We start from the raw sequence: 20,319 nt of genomic DNA on the forward strand, positions 1-20,319 counted from the left end.
TATCTATTTTATTTTTAGGATGTTGAGAGTCGATGTGATTGTGGCATTGGTGTACTTGGCACGGTTTTACGAACGTTTTTAACCTATTAAATTTTTTACTAATTTTTTGTTTCAGTTTACCCCTATATTTCCTTTACATAAAAACTATTTTTTACGTGCATATTTTATGTACGGGTATGTTTAAATACGATTTCTTCTACATTCCGATGTAAACTTTTTTATAGACGAGTCAGGTCAAATCTAATACGTTTTTCGTTTAAAGAAACCATTTTTACGTGCATATTTCTATGTACGTTTTCGTATAAATTTAAGTTAGAGTTAATTACTGTTTTCGTCCCTGAGGTTTGTTAAAAATAACGGTTTCAGTCCATTAGTTTAAAAATTGCGATTTCAGTCCATTAGTTTCATTTTCGTAACCATTTCAGTCCACTTTTCAAACGGCGTTTGTTTTATGCAGTTAATGGAAGCACGTGCTTGTCACGTGATGGGCAATTTGGTCATTTCCATTCCAATTCTCACAAACTCAGTTGTATTAAACACCACCTACCCCTTATTCATCCAAACCCTGACCCCCAATTCATCTCTAAATTGCCCATCACGTGACAAGCACGTGCTTCCATTAACTGCATAAAACAAACGCCGTTTGAAAAGTGGACTGAAATGGTTACGAAAATGAAACTAATGGACTGAAATCGCAATTTTTAAACTAATGGACTGAAACCGTTATTTTTGACAAACCTCAGGGACGAAAACAGTAATTAACTCTTTAAGTTATTCTATGTTTCGACGTAAAATTTATTGGAAAATGATTCAGGTCAAAGATAATATGTTTTCGTGTTTATTTTATGTACGTTTCGTAAAGTTTGTTTCGAACCGAGTGGAGTCAAATTATGGTTTCTTTTTCTTCCATTTCTTCGAAAGCTCTAATTAATCCCTTTCGATTACATGTGCATATTTTCCTACATACCCATTACGTTTTCTTTATATAAGTTGGGTCACATATAATACGTTATGATTGTTCGATATGAATTCCATTTACTTTATGTTTGATCCAATCACAATGCTTATACAGGTTACACTGAGTTCAACTTGATACGGAGAAATGTGTGTTTTCATATGGTTAATGCATCATATAACGTTTGGACTAATGCATTCAATGTTTATGATGTACCCGCGCCGCAACGCAGGCGGGTCTTGACCCTAGTTTATCATTAAATACCAAAAATTACGGTTAAAAAAGAATCAATGCTCTTGCAACTGTACCATCAACTAAAGTACTAAACAAAACAACCCACCTTAAACAAACGCCTTCATCAGACCCAATTCATAACCAACCAGTCTCTACAATTTGCATTCTAAGATTTCCCGACGAATATTCTTCAATGTTCCCGCCAAAAACCGATCAGGCCGTTGAGAAGTCCCGCCGTAAGTTGCCTGAGAACGTGATCGTCGCCGTGAAAGCAGACAACAAGATCGTCTCAAAGGAAGCTCTGGCTTGGGCTCTTACTCATGTTGTTCATCCCTGTGATTGCGTTATGTTGCTTGCAGTATATTCCAGCGCTAAATCAAGTAATTCAATTGCTTTTTTTATATATATATTTTATGTCGGTGGTAATTTGGTAGTATAGCAGGTCAGAAGTTCTGGAGATGGCGACGGTTAAATGGAGATTGCCGGAAAAGTGAAGACTGTGCTAATTTGCCAGATCGGATATGTCAGATCTCAGAAACGTGTTCACGGATGGTTCTTCAGTTTCAAAATCAGTTTGAGGTAATCACTTTCCGGTTTCCTCTATTGCTATTAGATCTAAAATCTGTCATCTCTAGGGTTTTAGTTGGATTCACCGCGTCGGTATACTGGTATGATACCGGCATTTGGTATAGCAACCAAAAGAGATACATTGATCGAAAATCATAAAAACAAGAAATGGTATTAGTTTAGATAATACCGATATCTGGGGACCAGTGTTATTTGCTCGGAATTGGTTCAGTTCGTTACGGGTAGAAACATTGAGAAAACCGTAAAAACGAAAACCGATGCAGGTACTGATGTTGATCGGATGGTAGTGGTTCAGCCTGTCACTATAAAGGAAAATAAAATCAGTTATATATGACATGTTTGGTTTTGAATAAAACTTTTATTGAGACACGGATAAAAATAAGCATGTCACATTATATTCTTAAAATTACGGAAAATGTAAGCGCATCACATTGTATAAATCTGCACGGCTTGGGCTCAGGGGCGGACCCACCTTTTGGCAAGTTGAGCGCCGCACCCCTTGAAAAAAAATTTAGTGTATATCTTAGGCAAAAAAACCCGAGCGCACCCCTTGAAAATATGGTTAAACACCTCATCCGCACCCCTAACAAATAATTCTTGGGTCTGCCACTGCTTGGGCTATAAGAAATTTGTAGTTATTGAGTTCAATAAATGCTCAAAAGTTATTTTAGGACAATAGTACACAGTTAATTATAGAAGAAAGAGAGAATTGCAATTTACTGGGATGAAATTCATATTGATCTCAACTGCAGGTGATGGTGCAAATCAAGGTGGTGTCGGGTACGCCGGCGGGGGCTGTGGCGGCTCAAGCGAAGTATAATGCCGCCAACTGGGTCATATTGGATAAGTAAATAGAAGTAAAACTATTATCTCATTGTATTTCTCTGCATCCAGTCCCCATTTTAGAGTCCAATTTTGACTTTTGAGAGTCAAATGGTTTTGCTGTTGTTTGAATCAGGAAACTAAAACAAGAACTTAAACACTGCATGGAGGAACTACATTGCAACATTGTGGTAATGAAAGGTTCAGTACCGAAAGTCCTTAAGCTTAATCTAGCCCGACCCGATGAGCTCCAAACCCCTTTCTTTTCAGCAGTTTCCTCACCAACTGTCGATCCAGAAAAACTCTTGGGCCATGGTGTGAATCATTCTACTCCAGTCAGCAGTCCCGAAGAAACTTCTGTATTTCATCCGCAAACTTGTAACAAAAATCTTTTATCAAACTCTGTCACGTCTTCTGTTTTCCTCGTTTACAAACAAAACCCGCTGTTTGAACACTTGATCAAAGGAAAACCTTCACAAATCAATAAACCCGACAACTATGGTAATCCGCATACTGCAATGGACTCTTGTGGAGAAAGAATCATATCTCTCTCGCTCATACCGAATTCATCTTCTACGGGCCCTCAAAACAACATTGTGAATGACCGGTCCATCGTTAATCACAATTCACAGTTTTCAAATCCAAAAGACAAGATATTTAGCTCCGGGATTAGAGAAGCGGTCTCTTTGGGTAGAGCATTGTCGTTACCGCCACCATTGTGTTCGCTTTGTCAATACCAAGCACCCGCACTAGTAAAACCACTGAGACAGTTTTTTTACAGTGAGCTTGTAGAAGCCACAGATGGTTTCTCGGATCCAAGTTTTGTGGCAGAAGGAAGGTTGTGGGTTGTTTACAAAGGCGTTCTGAAAGACGGGCTTGTCGTTGCAATTAAACAGTTAAAGTTTTCCGGGTCCAATGGAGATGTTGATTTCTGCAAAGAGGTAAAAGTACTAAGTTGCGCACAACATAAAAATGTCGTCTTGTTAGTTGGCTTTTGCATCGAGAATAATCAGAGATTATTGGTTTATGAGTATGTTTGCAACGGCTCGTTGGACATTCATTTACATGGTATATAATATCCTATTTTCATTACCTGATTAATACGATTAAACATTCTAAATGTACTTACACGATGACTTTTGAATAACAGGTAACAAAAGAACATATCTAGACTGGCCGTCACGTTTGAAAATAGCAATTGGAACAGCAACAGGATTACGGTATCTTCATGAAGATTGTAGGGTGGGATGTATAGTTCACAGAGACATGCGGCCTAAAAACATCCTGCTAACTCACGATTACGAGCCTTTGGTAACTTTAAACTCATTACTATACATCGCATTAATTAAAACAAATTATAAAGTATTTATGTCTAATTTACTAGATGCATTTTGTTCATCAAGGTTGCAGACTTTGGGCTTGTTAGCTTACACAGTGAATATGATACATACGATGAGGATCGGGTCATAGGAACTTCAGGGTATACCCGAATCTCTACGACCATTAAAACAAATCCCAGTCATTGTTCTTTCATAAACTTTCAAGTCTATATTTCAGGTATCTTGCACCCGAATACTTCAATGGAGGTATAGTAACAGAGAAAGTGGACATATATGCTTTTGGGTTAGTACTGTTAGAGCTAATCACTGGTCGACGAACCAGTGATTTACAATGCTACAAAACACATAATTTTTGGCATGATGTTTACACATCACAACAAATGGAACCTGTACATGTTCTCGCTTATAAGCATAATCTGCTGGACTCGCGCTTAGGATCGTATCAACCTCATAATATTCCTCATGAGTTGCATGCTATTGGTCATGCTGCCACCTTATGTCTTCAAAAAGATCCAGAATTCAGACCACCCATGTCAAAGGTATATTGTTGTTAGTTTGTCACATTTATTATGGCTTTCAACCTTGGGTATCATATGCATTATGCTAATGTTTTTGTTTACAATAATATTGTTAGGTGCTTAAAGTATTGGAAGGAGAAACAAGGAATTACTTGGGTGTAGACCTGCATTCCCATGGTAACAGAAGCGGCCGCATCACACTCAATGCGCGAATCGAGAGGAGGGCCCATTCCCGTAGACTGTCCTACTAAAACGGTTCGACATTTTTTTACATTGTGTATTTTTTTTCTATATATATTAGTTATCAAATGTTCAAAAATGACTATTTAATCTTGAAATTTATATAAAAAAAGTGTACTTTTGATCTTCTGGCAGGTGTGTAACCAAAACATGGGAGTATAATGTCTAAGAAAAGAGTGCAAAAAATGAAAAATACAAAGAAAAGGAAGAACAGTAGCAGGTTTGATACTCTACGGCCGCAAGAATATAGCTTCTTTTAAAAAGAATGGCTGCTCTAAGTTTCAGACATTTCTTAATCAAAGTTTAAAATAAGAAAACGTGATGGGTTTTTATTTCTTTAAAATAAACAAAAGTTATATGTATTATAAACTATGTAAAGTAAATACAAAAAGAAAAAATATGTTACATAAACAATCTATGGAATCTTTTATTTTTTCAGACAATATAGAGCTTTTACATGATGTAGTTGAAAGGATATGTTTTTCTATTGAAGAATGATATAATATGTTTATATTTTGCTTTTCTGAAATGCATTTTTTTGCTTTTTAGAAGTCAAGTTAACCTTATTCTATGATCTTGGTCATAATGTCATATCAATTGCTTGAATGAATATATTGAATTCAGGCAAGTAACCTCTTTGTTTATAACAATTCCGCCCTCTAGGTCTTTCTGTCTTACTTGTAGATGTTTGGCAAATTGTCTCTCAAAATAGAATGAAACAATGTATGTAGATTGTTATGATATAAAAAGGACATAAAATTAACGAGTATTATGCTGGCTTTTTCTGTTGCAAAAATGAATGAGGGGTTGTATTTATAGGCTCTTTCGCGTCATATACAATTGTTGGTCGAGTAGTTGGAACATGTGGTTTATGTGTGGAATAGACGTCATGCAACCAACCATAACCAGACACCGTATATTTTTAACTCACATCCAAATAAGACCAGCCGAATGAATCATATACGCACTATGAGACCCTATGCATATATGTGCAATGAGAACGTCCAAATAGTAAAAATGGCTCATAAACGGAAACGCGATATGTGCCATCAAAACGCAACATTACACCGCCCACAAAAGTATGTGTCCCGGCCCATGTGAGCCACCACATAAACCATTGTGTGGTTTTAGAGTCCTTTCATGTGGAAAACAAATACCTGTCAATTTTCTTTACTTTACATTTCCTAAAACATAAAACATTTTGACCTCTTGATAATATTTCCCAACAAAAGCTTTGTTATGTTTAACAGCAACCTAAATCCTTAATTTTGAGTAAATATTAAATATTTTTCTTCAAGAATCTTTCTGCTAATCCAACAACAACATATTTGTTCCCCCTAATTTAAAATAATTTTGATGTCACCACCCTACCTATTGTAACCGGTACACAGAATGTACTCATTCTAAACCATACTTCTTTTTGACATGTTATCTACTAAGCTTATAACATCTCTAATCAACATACTTAAATTGTTAGAAAGTTTATTGAAACATATATTATATCAAAACCAAATATTTTACAAGAGCATTCGAAATAAGAATAAACAATGCAGAATCAAAAGTAAAGTAAAAAAGTATAAATCAAGTCACCTCATGATTAGGTTCATGTATTTAATTAGTATAAAATCATTTTTAAAAGTTACGCGTGAATCTTCAAATCAAATTAAGCTTGCAAACCATCTTTAACTCTTTTTTTTTCCTACTTGTTAGTTTTGAAGGACCGTGTGAATATAATGAGACAAGATTAACGACAATGTTTTATATTAACGTTTTGAACCAACTCAAATTAGGTAATCATTTTTCGGTTCAAGGAAACTCGGTTCAATCACATCAAGGATCCGGAATTACATTTTTGCCCAATTCTATTCAGCTCAAATCCAATCTCGTTTTGACTTTAACCGAAAACAAGGAACCCAAATCGCATTTCAATTTTATTTATTTATTTTTTGTTAAAGTCTGGTTCAATTTTGCTAACTTTGGCTTCGGTTCAGTTCGTTTTTTATTTTCAACCGAAAAAGTCATTAAACGAAGAAAACCAAAGAAACTGAAACCTGAACCGATTAAAACTAGATATCAAATACTAGTACATGGTATCTCGTGCAACAAGCTCTTCAACCGAAAAGTCATTAAACAGAGAAAACCAAAGAAACTAAAACCTGGACCGATTAAAACTAGATATCAAATACTAATACATGGTGGCTCGTGCAACAAGCTCTAAAATATCATTCGAAATGTAATATTAAATCTAAAAATATTGACATAAAATGTCAACTTTCCTTTGCTTCCATCATCTCAAATCTCGACCCTACCCTTACATATTAAGTTATTAACTTACAATCGGGCCCCACTCATGAAAACCAATCTCCACCGTCCGCTCATTATAAAAAGTAAAGAAGCAACCGGTCACCACACGAACCCACAAAGTACAAACTAACCCAAACTACAACCGTCCGTTAAACTTACACCATCGTCATTTGCTCCGACACGCTCCATACCTTAACCGATTTATCCAAACTACCACTATACACCACCCATTTGCCACCAGAAGCACTCGACTCCGCCGCCTTCTCCACCGCCACACACTTCACCGGCCCTGTGTGCCCTGTGAGCACTGACAAGCACGTGTGAATGGACCCCACCCTTTTCCACACACATATTGTTTTATCAGCAGACCCACTAAACACCAAATTCCCAGCAACCGCAAGACACAAAACCGCCAACTTATGCCCCTTTATCACCCCGCTATGTGATAACTCCTTATTTCGCTCCCAAAAATTCACGATCCCATCCGACGACCCGCTGTAGACAACCGAACCATCTTTCGTAGCCACTAATGCGTTCACCGCACATTCTTGATCTAACAGTGTTTGCACGTACTTATGCTTCATGTTTTTTCCTTTCCCTTCTCGCTTCCATACCTTCACGGATCCTTCCGCGGATCCCGTGAAAACCAAACCGTCCACCGTCGATACCACGGAGTTTACAGCATCTTCGTGCGCCTTCACTGACTCTAGACATTTTGAATTTGACATTTTCCATACCTTAAACGTCCTGTCCCATGAACCCGAGTATAGCAAACCTTCTTCTTCGTTGACGCTTAGGCATGATATCGCGTCGCAATGGTTGATCCATAATGCCGTACGGTTGCCTTTTACCTTGTTGAAGCATATAAGATAAATGTGTCAATATCGGATTAATGTAAATTCATTACAGAACACTAAATTATTACCCCAAAAAACATGTTAATACATATAAAATTGATTAACCTAAATTCATTACAAAACATTACATTAATTGTTACATTGAAAAAAAAAAACCTTGTTAATGCATATAAAATAGATATGTCAATATCTGATTAAGGTAAAATTCATTACATTACACTAAATTATTATCAGAAAAAAATAACCTAAATCGTTTAATTTTTTATACACATACTATTATCATACCTCAACGTAATTCTTCGATTTCATGGAGCTCTTAAGGATGTCGAAAAACGTTGGAAACGTGCCGATTCGTTTATGAATCTTCGGATCCTTGGAGTTTGATTTCCAAACTCGAACTTTCCCATCTTGATGTCCGGAGAAAATCTTGTCACCAGAAAGAATAATTGTAGGTCCCTGTTTCGCGGAGGATTACGAACCTAAACCTTGTTATACAAACCTACTAGCGAGTGCGGAATCCAAGCTAGCAAGCAAACCGAGTTAGTAGCAAGTAGAGAAACAAACACACAAAGATTCACCGATTAACACTAGTCGTATTAATGCAATGAGGGTTTCGGTTACAAGCTCAATGTTTACAGAAGTGTTCTATAAACTCTCTAAGTGTGTGAGTGAGTTCTGGGCAGAATGCTCTCTAAGCTTCTATCTCTCGGGTGTGTGGGAATGGCAGAACTCCAGAACTCTATCACACTCAACACATGCATGGGTATATATACCCAGCTCAGCAGGTCTGCTCGAAGGATTCGACAGATGGTCCGAAGGATCATCTGTCGACCACATGTTACACGAAAGATCAGCATGGACCTCGAAGGATCATCCTTCGAGGTCTAATGGTCGAACCATGGTCGAACCATATCTTTCGATCACCTCGAAGGATCAGGTGTATCCTTCGAGGCTATCCTTCGATCAGAACCTCTTTCAAATGTTGTCCAAGTCAAACCGGAGGGTGGTTGACTTGGTCAACTTACAATACAAATCAGGACATCGTTTATATCAGACCGAATACAGACAAAGTACAGACAAAAGTGCACCAACAAACTCCCCCTTGGCTGTAGCTTTGTCTTTGATCTCTAAGCTTTGTCTTGTTCTTCTAAAAGTGTAGACTCGTCTTGAACTTCGACGGTCTTTGGTCTTCAGGTCTTCAAGACTCTGATGTCCTATCATGTCTTCAATGTCGGAGGATCTTCAAAGTCTTCACGTCTTGAAAGCAGAAAGTGTACCAACAAACTACCCGTATCATGTAGGAAGTGTGTTGACAAACTCCCCCTTAACATAAGCTCCCCCTCGAGTTATGCTCGTGAAAAGACTTTATCTTTATGAAGTGAGATCCTTGTGGTGTTGATGATGGCCAGCGGCAACTCGATCATCTTCATCACTTGAGTGCCTTCTCGTCGTGTCTTCATTCCAAAGCTTGTCATCGACCATGTTCTCCTAGCCTTTAGAATCTGCACATGCAAGAAATCTAAACGCGTAATGAGAACAACTGCTTGGAATATAGTATAAACAAATGACACACGAATGACCATGTCACAAACAAACACCGTCCGACAGTTTGAAAGTTTAATAAATTTGCCAATTTTAGCCTTTTAACTTTCAAACATGCAAATTTTTGACCGTTTATGAAGATTTAGTCAGTTCGGTTTTCAGTCAGGTTTCAGACAACGAAGACTTGAGCTCCAACATCGTACGATCGAAAATAAGGCAGAAATAAAATCTTTTTGGCTTTTATAAAGTTTATATTAAAACAAACCTAAAATCTTTTTGGTATTTTTGAAATTAAAAGACAACAATTTAAAATCCTTTGAGTGTTATCAAACGACATCACCGCTAATGTCGTGCTGATATGCACCAAACGACGAAACTGTTTAAAAGAAACAATAAAAGTTAAGCAGTAAATAAATATATACAAACATTCTTTTTGCGAGTTTCGAGGGTAAGAGAATCATATCAGTGTACGGTCATGCCAAAACACTCTTGTTGTTCAGTTAGTTAACATTAAGATAAGCATCCTATAACAATTATCGGTATTGTTGTCCACTTAAGCTCAACTTATCAGATGTAATCATGTTTAGAGGATACGTTAATGTATGATTTATACTTACCGACCGGTGTTCATCCACATCACGACACATTCCCGTATCAAGGTATGCACGAGAGTTCATCTTACCGGTGAGTATACCGATTATCATCTGTTTGACCGTATAAATTGTGAGATACTCACTTATTTTGATTTGAAAACAAGTCCTATGTGATATAATCACTTATTGATGAGGAACTTGATTTTCGTATGCATGAGGGCACAGGTGCAAGTCCGTGAACAGGTCAGTACTTCCGTACAGCAGAGAGACGAACTTGACACCCGGAAAAATGTGATATTTTATCACTTATTTGTTTGGACATGTGATTGTTTATCACTTATTGAGGACGAATGCAGTATGCAGTATGTAAACGTATGTATAGTATCATGGAAGATCTAGACTTGCGTCCCCGTTATTTTTCGGTAAAAGATACAACCATGATACCCAGATGATAAGCAGCATAAAGACCGAATATCTCAGAACCTCGGCAATCTATCAAACGAAATTTCGGTACTAAGACCATATGCCAATGAATGGTTCCCACCTGATCTTCAGTCGATTAAGATTTATATCGCCCTGCACACTTTAAAATGATTGTGAGCCTACCGATACATCTTATATAGAGCTGCTTATCGTTCCATCAAATAATATACTAGTCCCTAGTTCATATATTAATAGATCCAAACAACCAAAAATATATATCACTTCTCTTTTTGTCACTGGTTGGGTTATGTCAGCCGGTGAAAATTCGTGCCATGCTTAGTTATATTTGCGTCTGACGTAATTTTTGAGTTTTTATCATGTTGAACCCGTTAAGACAAGCATACGACCCATTTATCGCCCTTACTTGTTATTAACCTTTAGGTTGGCTGGTATGGAATGAAACCCTTAGGGATCTCTATTACGTCACATCAGTGACACGTAAGCAATCGCGTCCCCCTTTAACAACCAACCCCCCACCATAAGCAGGTAGTTCATTGGAGAGACTTTCACCGCTGGAATACGAGTTCTCTTAACCCACTGTCGTCCGGGAGCTCTGAGTGAAGCACTACCTGTGCTCCCACTGCCACGAAACCCTTGACTGGTTTCTCTGAACCTTTCCTAGCACGTTCAACCTGAATCTGACCTGTGAGTCTGGGTTTATCTCCTACAAAACAAACCTTCTTCTGCCCCTGAGATTCTGTGAACCGGATCTCGGTCTTCTTCTGAACTGGGATAACCTCTCCCTCAGGCGGTACACTGACCATGTGCAATGAGCCTCTCTTCTTGCCACGTGCAACTACTAAATTTCCCTTAATTATCTTCCACTGTCCACTACCGAACTTAACCTCGTGACCCTGATCATCCAGCTGCCCGACTGAGATAAGCATTTTCTTCAAGCCTGGAATGACTCTCACATCTCTCAAAGTCCAAGTAGATCCGACTGAAGTAACTAAGTCAATATCACCCATACCTGTGACATCTAAGACTTCATCATTTGCAAGTCGTACCTTACCAAAATCCCAAATTTTAAGATTCTGTAGTGCTTCACTGCTGTGGGTTGCGTGAAATGAAGCACCTGAATCCATAACCCAGGAATCCACACTGCTCTCCACATTACAGATCAAAACTTCATCATCTGAGTGGTCTACTGCAGCGTTAACTTCTTTCTTGTCGTTTGGACATTGATTCCTGAAATGTCCAACCTCTTTACAGTTCCAACAGGTTACATCATTTCGAGCCCTAGACTGACTCCTCTTTCTGTTCTTACTGCCACTACATCTGTTATTCTTCCTTCCTCTACCAACATGCATTAAATCACCCGATGATCCACCTGAATTTCTTCTTCTGACATCTTCGCCCAGAGTAATATCCCGCATCTTCACAAACGTAAACTTACTCGTATCTGAAGAGCTCGTAACAGCAGTTACAGTTCCGGACCAACTATCAGGTAATGAGGACAATAACAATAGGGCTTGGACCTCATCAAAAACTTGATATTCACAAACACCCAACGAGACAATATCAAGTTTAAGTTATTGATGTGCGTTGTAACTGAATCACCTTCCCCCATCCTAGTATTCACAAGCTCTCGAATATGATAAACCTTGTTCGCTGCAGAAGGCTTCTCATACATATTCGATAATGTTGCCATCATTCCTCTAGCTGAGGTCTCATTCTGGATATTGAATGCAACATTCTCCGATATAGAAAGCGTTATCACTGCTCTAGCTTTCTTATCCATCCTATCCCAATCTGCTAGTGGCATTTTTTCTGGCATTTCATCCTCGAGCACTACATCTAAGTCTTTCTAACAAAGTAGTGCTTTAATCTTCATCTTCCACCAACCAAACTTCTTCCCGTCAAACTTTTCGATTTGCACCTTCCCGTCTTTTGCAATGATAATAAATAACACGACTAAACGAAAACTAAAATCGAAAAAAATAAACTGAAAAAAAAATCAGCTCTGAAACAATCTAAAACAAATGACACCTGATCACTAGCGTACGATTATGTTTCTCCGATTGTTAGGTTGATAAGATTCTTGCCAAAGGTTGAGGGGTCTTTTTGTAAATATGGGAAACTTGATTTCCCCCTAAGAGAAGGAAAAAAAAGACGTATGTTCTCTTCTTCTTCCCCTGGACTCACCCTGCTCCACCTTCACAAAATTCAGTTACCAAAGTGCAAAATCAAAGTCCTAATCTTCGATTTTGGAACCCTAGATACGATATCTAGCAACAATGGTCTTCAATTTTGTAACGCTAGGCGGCGGCGGCTACTGGGTTGTCGGAACCCTAGTCGCAATCTGCAGCAGAAGTCTTCAATCGGATCCCTAATCGGAGTTAGGAACTGACAGCGACGGCGGCGACTGTGCTAGCGGTGGCTGGTTCAGAAACCCTAATCACGATGTCTGAGACGGTGACTGAAACCTAAGACCACAGCTTCTTCTTCAACATGTAAGTGTTGTTCTTCTTCACCTCTTACCTAGTTTGCGTGTATCGATCAAGAGCCTGAGCTCTGATACCGGTTGTTAGGGTCAGAACACGATTCACACGAACACTAGAACAAGCTCATACACTCTCACGCTCTAAATCAAAAGAACAAGAACACAAGATTTATAGTGGTTCTGTATAATCTGACTTACATCCACTCTCCACAACTAGTTTTTTCTTTGTACTAGGTGCTCAAAGTGTTACAATACATGAATGAGAAGTATTTATAGGGTTACAATTAGGTTACTGAATATAATAATGAGATATACTTCAGGAGTAGTAATATCCCAGGTATTAGTCTAGAGAAAGACTAGTTACTCTTCCTGAGTCAAATCCTCCATAACCCAACAGTTAACTCGATATTGTGCTCACGAGACCCACAATAGCGCCCCCAGTGGCGTCGTGACAATGGGAGGATATACTAATGATTGTTATTTTGCTGAGGTGGAGGGGGACGCTACTACCCCATACCACCCAGCCTTAGGAATATCTTGACAATGCATGTACTCTTTATCATATTTACAAGTTTGTTCCCTTTCGTGATGTATGTTCAATTATTAGGTCTTTTCTTTATCATGTCTCGTCCTTTGCAAAGTTGGTGGGTGGGTGAGGACCATGGTAGTCTTTTTCGAACAAAGGATATTTGTTTGGTGTTCATGGGGTTAGGTCCCTTAAGACCCCCATCGGAATACTTCCTTCTATGGAGATTCATCATCCTCCTTATGTCCTTCAATAAGGGTGTATCATGATCAAGTTTAGTTAAGTTAGTCTTGATAGAAAATATTAAACATTGCTCTATGGGAGGGAAGCCCATCTCATTAGGCGCCTAGGCCGGCACTCGTTCTACCAAACACCTAAAACAAGGCTGCTATTGACGGTTTGGGTTGTAGGTAATTGTTTTTCATAGTGCAGTTGAGTTGAACTGAATTGAAATAATATAGTTTGTTGATTATTGTGTCCATAAGGTCCTGATGTACCCATGCTTGCTCCAGTAGGGTTTGGACTTCCACCTTGTCAATAATCCGAATTCTAAACACATATTAGATATAAGTAAAAATTTATATAATAAAATAAACGATCATTTATCTAATTTTTAGCATTCAAAGACAACCATCAAGAAATAAAATTCTTTATATTTGTACCTGGTCGGCGTATCAAATCACTTTAAGAACAAAAAGTAATTTAAAAGATTTTCCCAACTCAACAACAACTATATAAAATAATTTTTAATTTGCACTTATATTTTAAACAACTTTTGAGGCATTCTTGTATAACTTAAAGCCAAATGTCCCATTTTCATTTATTTTCTTTACTATTTATTTACTCCTATACTTCTTTTTAAGTTTACTTTTAGGCCTTTCATTTTGTTAACTATTCTTTACTTCTAAACTTTTATACAACTAGTGTTTTTCAATGACGCGCGTTGCGCGAAAGGCATTGATGTTTTCGACCGACATCATCCTGGAACTCTTCTTTTAACTGTTTCACTTCTTGCAAAGACTGAATGTAGACCCTAACTCTTGTTTCACCACTTAATCACTGTAAAAATTACACGATTCATGTTTGGGGCATGGGTTGACACGTGGACTTCGAGCCTCCCCGCTGGTGAGTGACGTGTTGGGCCGGTTAAGACAAAAAAAGCCTAAAGCGTGTAATTTTTACAGTGAGCTTGTCAAACGGCTTCCGCTCCTTGCCCCGGAACTCGATGTTGGCCACCGCCACCCGGTTTTCGTGACTTATATCACCACCCGGGACGCTATCGTAGTAGGCTTTAAAACGGTCGAGCTTCGGTCATAGCTCGCCCCACTTGCGTTGGCACGCGTTTAAATTGTGCCGGTCGTTCCCCACGTTGTGTCGATAGCTAGCGAAAGCTTCCCGCCAGTAACGGGTCTCACCGGGTTGGCGGCCCTTCATCGCGTTGTGCCGGTATCAAGTGTGGGTAGCAGGTTCGGGTAGGTGGAGTGAAGGGTTGGGGTAGCAATGTGGACAGGAGGTGGAGTTGGGGGGTTTTGTAATGACTTGGGTGAACCGTTTGGCCAAGCCAAACGGTTATTTTTTAAAATTTTAACGTAGCCGCTATGGCCTAGCCAACCAAGCTAATGAGAGCCGGCAACGGAGGAGCTAGCGCCAAACGATTATTTTTTAAAATTTAAACCTAGCCGTTATGGCCTAGCCAACCCAGCCAATGAGAGACGGCCACGGAGGACCGTTAGGTAGGCCCAACGCCCGGGCTGAAACTCCCGCCCAAGGGGCGACGCCGAAACCCAAACCCACCCGGAGTGGTGACTTGGGCATTTGTACCGAAACCACGGCCCAACCCTCGCCCCATACCTCATTGTCTAATAAATGAATATAAGGTATTGCTCAATATTAAAATTTTAACCTAGCCGCTATGGCCTAGCCAACAAAGCCAATGAGAGCCGGCCACGGAGGACCTAGCGCCAAACAGTTATTTTTTAAAATTTAAACCTAACCGCTATGGCCTAGCCAACCCAGCCAATGAGAGCCGGCCACGGACGACCGCTAGGCATGCCCAACGCTCGGGCTGAAACTCCCGCCCAAGGGGCGACGCCGCCACGGAGGACCTAGCGCCAAATGGTTATTTTTTAAAATTTAAACCTAGTCGCTATGGCCTAGCCAACCCAGCCAATGAGAGCCGGCCACGGAGGACCGCTAGGCATGCCCAACGCCTGGGCTGAAAATCCCGCCCAAGGGCGACGCCGAAACCCAAACCCACCCGGGGTGGTGACTTGGGCATTTGTACCCAAACCACGGCCCAACCCTCACCCCATACCTCATAGTCTAATAAATGAACATAAGGTATTGCTCAATATTAAAATTTTAACCTAGCCGCTATGGCCTAGCCAACCAAGCCAATGAGAGCCGGCCACGGAGGACCTAGCGCCAAACGGTTATTTTTTAAAATTTAAACCTAGACGCTATGGCCTAGCCAACCCAGCCAATGAGAGCCGGCCACGAAGGACCGCTAGGCATGCCCAACGCCCGGGCTGAAACTCCCGCCCAAGGGGCGACGCCGCCATGGAGGACCTAGCGCCAAACGGTTATTTTTTAAAATTTAAACCTAGCCGTTATGGCCTAGCCAACCCAGCCAATGAGAGCCGGCCACGGAGGACCGCTAGGCATGCCCAACGCCCGGGCTGAAACTCCCACCCAAGGGGCGATGCCGAAACCCAAACCCACCTAAGGTAGTGGTTTGGGCATTTGTACCCAAACCATAGACCAACCCTCGCCCCATACCCCATAGTCTAATAAATGAATATAAAGTATATCACATAATAAATAAAGAATTAAAATGAAAACTGAATGAATTCATTCAGTTTTCATTTTATCATATAATAACACAAGTCCTTCAGTAGCATCCAGAGCAATAGTCCTCACCATATTCTCCCCCAAATGTTGCGCAACTTCCAAAACCAACCGAATCTGATTATCCAAAACCTCAAGAGCCGTAAGGATCGACGGCAAACCCTCACTAAACCTAACATCAACAACAGCACCGATCACTTGACACACTTGTCCGATAGAACCGGCGCCGGTGAACTCATCGGTGATCTTGTCGTCATGAGATCCTGAAGCAGGAGTTGCTGGTGGCTGAGATGAAGCGGCGCCGGCTGACGTGGCATAGTTGACTGCACGGTTGAGGAAGTAGCCGGTAGGGCAGGTGTGGGAGCGCGTGTGTGTGGCGGATCTAGCGGCGTGAGTGAACGGAGATCTGGACGGAGTGCGGTGGAGATTTGAGCAGAGGAGGATGGCGAGTAGCCGCCGGGAAGACATGGCGGAGGAAGTCAGGTGTGTGTGCGTGTGTGTGTTAGGGTTTGAAACCTGATCTGAAATGAAGAAATTTTCTTGGGGTTTTCAGGTGAGGAAAAGACAAAGGTCTAAGAGAAGACAAAAGGGTAACATTGTCATTTGTTGGTGTCACCGACCTTTAGTTTTAAGATTATATAAATAATAAATAAAGAATTAAAATGAAAATTGAATGAACTATTCATTCAGTTTTCATTTTATCATATAGTAATGACATGTTAGATTTAAGTTTCTAACCGTTCGCTTTTACACATACATATTTTTTTCTTCTAAACTTTTTTCCTTTTGTGTTTATATTGTATATCACGTTTACGTGCGCTATAAATTCGAAGATGGTAGCTCATTCGTCAAAACTTTATACGTTTCATTTAGGTACCGTATCTTTATACATTTCTTCCGTGTGCTTAAGCGCGTTAATGTCACCGTGCCAGCGCTCTAACCTAAAGCAAACACGCCAACACTCTAACAGAACGCAAACGTGCCCTTAAACACGTAGTAGAAAAAGTGTCCCGACGCTTTGCATGGGCACCTTATTTTCAGTCTTTAACTTAAAAAAAACCATTACCTCATGTGCTCATCTTTATGGACGTGTCTGTATAAATTCACATTTCAACGTAAACGATATAAATTCACGTTTCGACGTTCAACGTAAACAGTATAAACTCATGTTTTGACCTAAAGTTTTCCAGAATTAAGTCGGGTCAAATATAATACGTTTTCATACTTATTTTTATGTATGTTTTTCAGTTGGTTTATGTTATGACGTAAATAAAAAAAACCGATATTTTTTCACGTGCTTATTTTTATGTATGTGTTGGTATAAATTCACGTTTCGACGTAAGCGGTATAAATTCACGTTTCAACATTTTTTTTCCAAAAACGAGTCAGGTTAGGTATAATATGTTTTTTTTTTTTTTTGCTTATTTTTATGTACATTTTATGTTAGTCTACATTTTTACGTACGAGTTATTGTACGTTTTGACGCCGCTAAGTCTTGATGCAAACGTAACGGTGTTGTAGTGGTTAGGTGGAACCCCACTAAACGAACCAACTTGATTTCAGTTTCGTTTCTTTTGCACGGTATAAATTTGATTTACTTTACTTTTTGATCCAACCGCAATGCGTATATAAGTTATATTGAGTTGTATCGGATACATCAAAACACACCTTTTCATGTGGTTGACCGACTCATTATGTAACACTTGGACTAAACTATTCGATATTTGCAATGTACCTGCACCGTAACGCGTACGGACCTTATTAGTAGCTTATACTAAAGTTAACCCTTTTTAAATCATTTAAATGTTTCGATTGTAACCTCTTCAAACTTACTAAATATCAATAGTCTAATTTAAAAAATGTAAAATCTTCTAATTATTTTCTTAATCATTTTTTAATAAACATTTGGGTAAAGGAAATTATCAAATGCTAGCTTTTGTGGTTACAGTCCCACCGTTTAGTGGAGTGGTAAAGACAATGAAGATAAGAACTAGGCCTCCTTTAGAGGTCGCAAGTTCAAATCTGCGCTAACACAGGTTTTCATCCCATCGTGCATTACGCCATAGAGTCTCAACTCTTGTGGTAGCCCAACGTCCATCAAGTCGCAGTCATCGGTATGATTTCCCGTGGTGACACGGAAAGGTTCTATAAGCCGGTGTTATGCCTCTTTGTGGAGAAACCCGGTGGGTTCGATCCGGGGCCGACCAGTAGGTGGTATCTTGATAGTCTTTCTAAAAAAAGATCTTGTTTGATTTCGGGTTTTAGTTTGTAGTTTTTGTGCTCTACTTCCTTGCTAGAACACTTCATGTACTCAGTTGTGTTTTACTGCATTTTTTTCTTTGTTAGTCAAAAACAAAACTCTTCACTTGAAACTTGTTTGAAAACACTTGAAAAAAATTGCTTGTTTGAAACAACTTGTTTATGGCTATAAGGTGTGGTAATAGTCCTTATGGTCATCATAACCATTCACATCAGCGTCATGTCATCCACTTCTAATCCATCATTCAAAACCACTACCCTAAGGGTGTGGTCATGACGCAAACCAGTATTCTCTTATTTTAATTGATTTTTGTGAAAAGGAAAATGAAATATTGAAAAAGGAAAGAAGGTCTATGGTTGCCATGGTTTAATCCATGTGAACCATGGTGGATGAGGCAAGAGGGTAGTGTAGGAATCCAATAATGATCCTATGTGGCGATTAATGAGCCAACCCATACTCCCCACACCCTTCAGCCTAAAGCAAACCGGGCTAATCTAATCCAACACCACCCTCTCTTACATTTCCTTACCCAAGAACTTCACTTTCACACAACATTGTTTCCTGATTTCCTTTACCCACCAACAGTCACAACCAGTTAGGAAACTTTTCCAATCATTATCATAAATTATCTTTTCTTAGTGCCAAAATCGCCTCTATAATTTGATTTCAATTCCCTTCCCCTACTGCCATCACCTCAATTCTTTACTATGATGACCATTGACACATTTTAGGTCTACAAGTCCACAACCGTTCACTAACAGAACCTCGTCCGAAACCACTCCAACGCACCAGAATTGGCACTCACCTCTAGTCTCTCTCGAATCTCAATCTATTTAAAACACCGATTCCCAAATCAGATTTACCCCCCCCCCCCCCTTGTTTATTTTTTTTATTTTGCGTTGATTCAATTTGTACACGAGGTGAGTTCGAGCTCACATTTTTTAGCTTGTTTGAGTGTTTCGAGTCAAGCACAGCTAGCTCATTTACAAGGCGACCTCGAACTGATACCAACTCCACTCAATTCGATTCATAAACAACCCTGCTTATAAATAGTAATCACTTCCTTTTTATTATACATAAAAGAAAAACAAAACGTACTATAAGCTATTGATTGATAAGATCATGTGAACAAGAATCTATTATTAAAGCAAGCCTATTAAATTACCCTATATGGGGCTCATGGGGAGAAAATATCTTTTAAAATTTAGGAAGTCCTACACACACCAGAACAATAATATGCATGATTACTTCACATGCTATATTGCATATTATAGGGACACACTTTCATAGAACTTTATATAATGTATACAAATATTTCTCCAAATACACAAATCATGGAATAAATGCCCTCCTATTTTAATCACATATGAGAAGGATATCGAATACTCAACTCTTTATTTCATCCTATATCCGCATTTAAAAAAAGACTGATTTTATATGATTTATTACACTATACAAATATATGTATATGTAAATTTATTACACTGTATAATATGGTTTGGCATGAATATAATATTTTCTCTCTCACGCTAATATGAATCTTTGACAAGCGCCATTTAAATTAGGAGTATAAATAAATTACAGAAATGGTGTCATTTTACCACATTCTTTCACAAACAGTGTCAAGAAAAGAAATTCCTCTTGCAAAAAAAAAAAAAAAAAAAAAAAAGAGTAGTTGTCTTAAATTACAGATTGTCATAATAAAGTATTGAATATATTTCAATTCAATTCGGGGTTGCATATTTTGTTTGGAAATGGGTTTGAGAT

The 20,319-nt window shown here is 39.0% G+C and overlaps 1 protein-coding gene across 2 annotated transcripts; it reads left to right on the top strand.

The window, feature by feature from the left end:
* Positions 1–1,250: 1,250 nt before the first annotated feature.
* Positions 1,251–4,946, top strand: LOC110879529 (inactive protein kinase SELMODRAFT_444075). 2 transcript variants are annotated; one of them, XM_022127995.2, is made up of 9 exons: positions 1,251–1,569; positions 1,629–1,768; positions 2,530–2,624; positions 2,736–3,667; positions 3,750–3,910; positions 4,003–4,079; positions 4,157–4,478; positions 4,574–4,712; positions 4,833–4,946. In XM_022127995.2, exons 1-8 carry the CDS (start codon positions 1,383–1,385, stop codon positions 4,706–4,708), a joined length of 2,049 nt encoding a protein of 682 aa, XP_021983687.1. In that variant the 5' UTR covers positions 1,251–1,382; the 3' UTR covers positions 4,709–4,712; positions 4,833–4,946. The 2 variants fall into 2 exon arrangements, with proteins under 2 accessions (XP_021983687.1, XP_021983688.1); XM_022127996.2 differs by having other exon boundaries at positions 1,632–1,768.
* The last annotated feature ends 15,373 nt before the right edge of the window (positions 4,947–20,319 follow it).

Source organism: Helianthus annuus, chromosome 9 (genome assembly GCF_002127325.2).
Source record: "Helianthus annuus cultivar XRQ/B chromosome 9, HanXRQr2.0-SUNRISE, whole genome shotgun sequence".
NCBI classification, from domain to species: domain Eukaryota; kingdom Viridiplantae; phylum Streptophyta; class Magnoliopsida; order Asterales; family Asteraceae; genus Helianthus; species Helianthus annuus.

Bases quoted from the DNA above. Each gene is read 5' to 3' on its own strand.
- LOC110879529 (XM_022127995.2), top strand. From the start codon at position 1,383: ATGTTCCCGCCAAAAACCGATCAGGCCGTTGAGAAGTCCCGCCGTAAG. The intron at 3,668-3,749 runs GTATATAATATC...TTTGAATAACAG, and splicing joins GTTGGACATTCATTTACATG to GTAACAAAAGAACATATCTA. The intron at 4,080-4,156 runs GTATACCCGAAT...TCTATATTTCAG, and splicing joins CGGGTCATAGGAACTTCAGG to GTATCTTGCACCCGAATACT.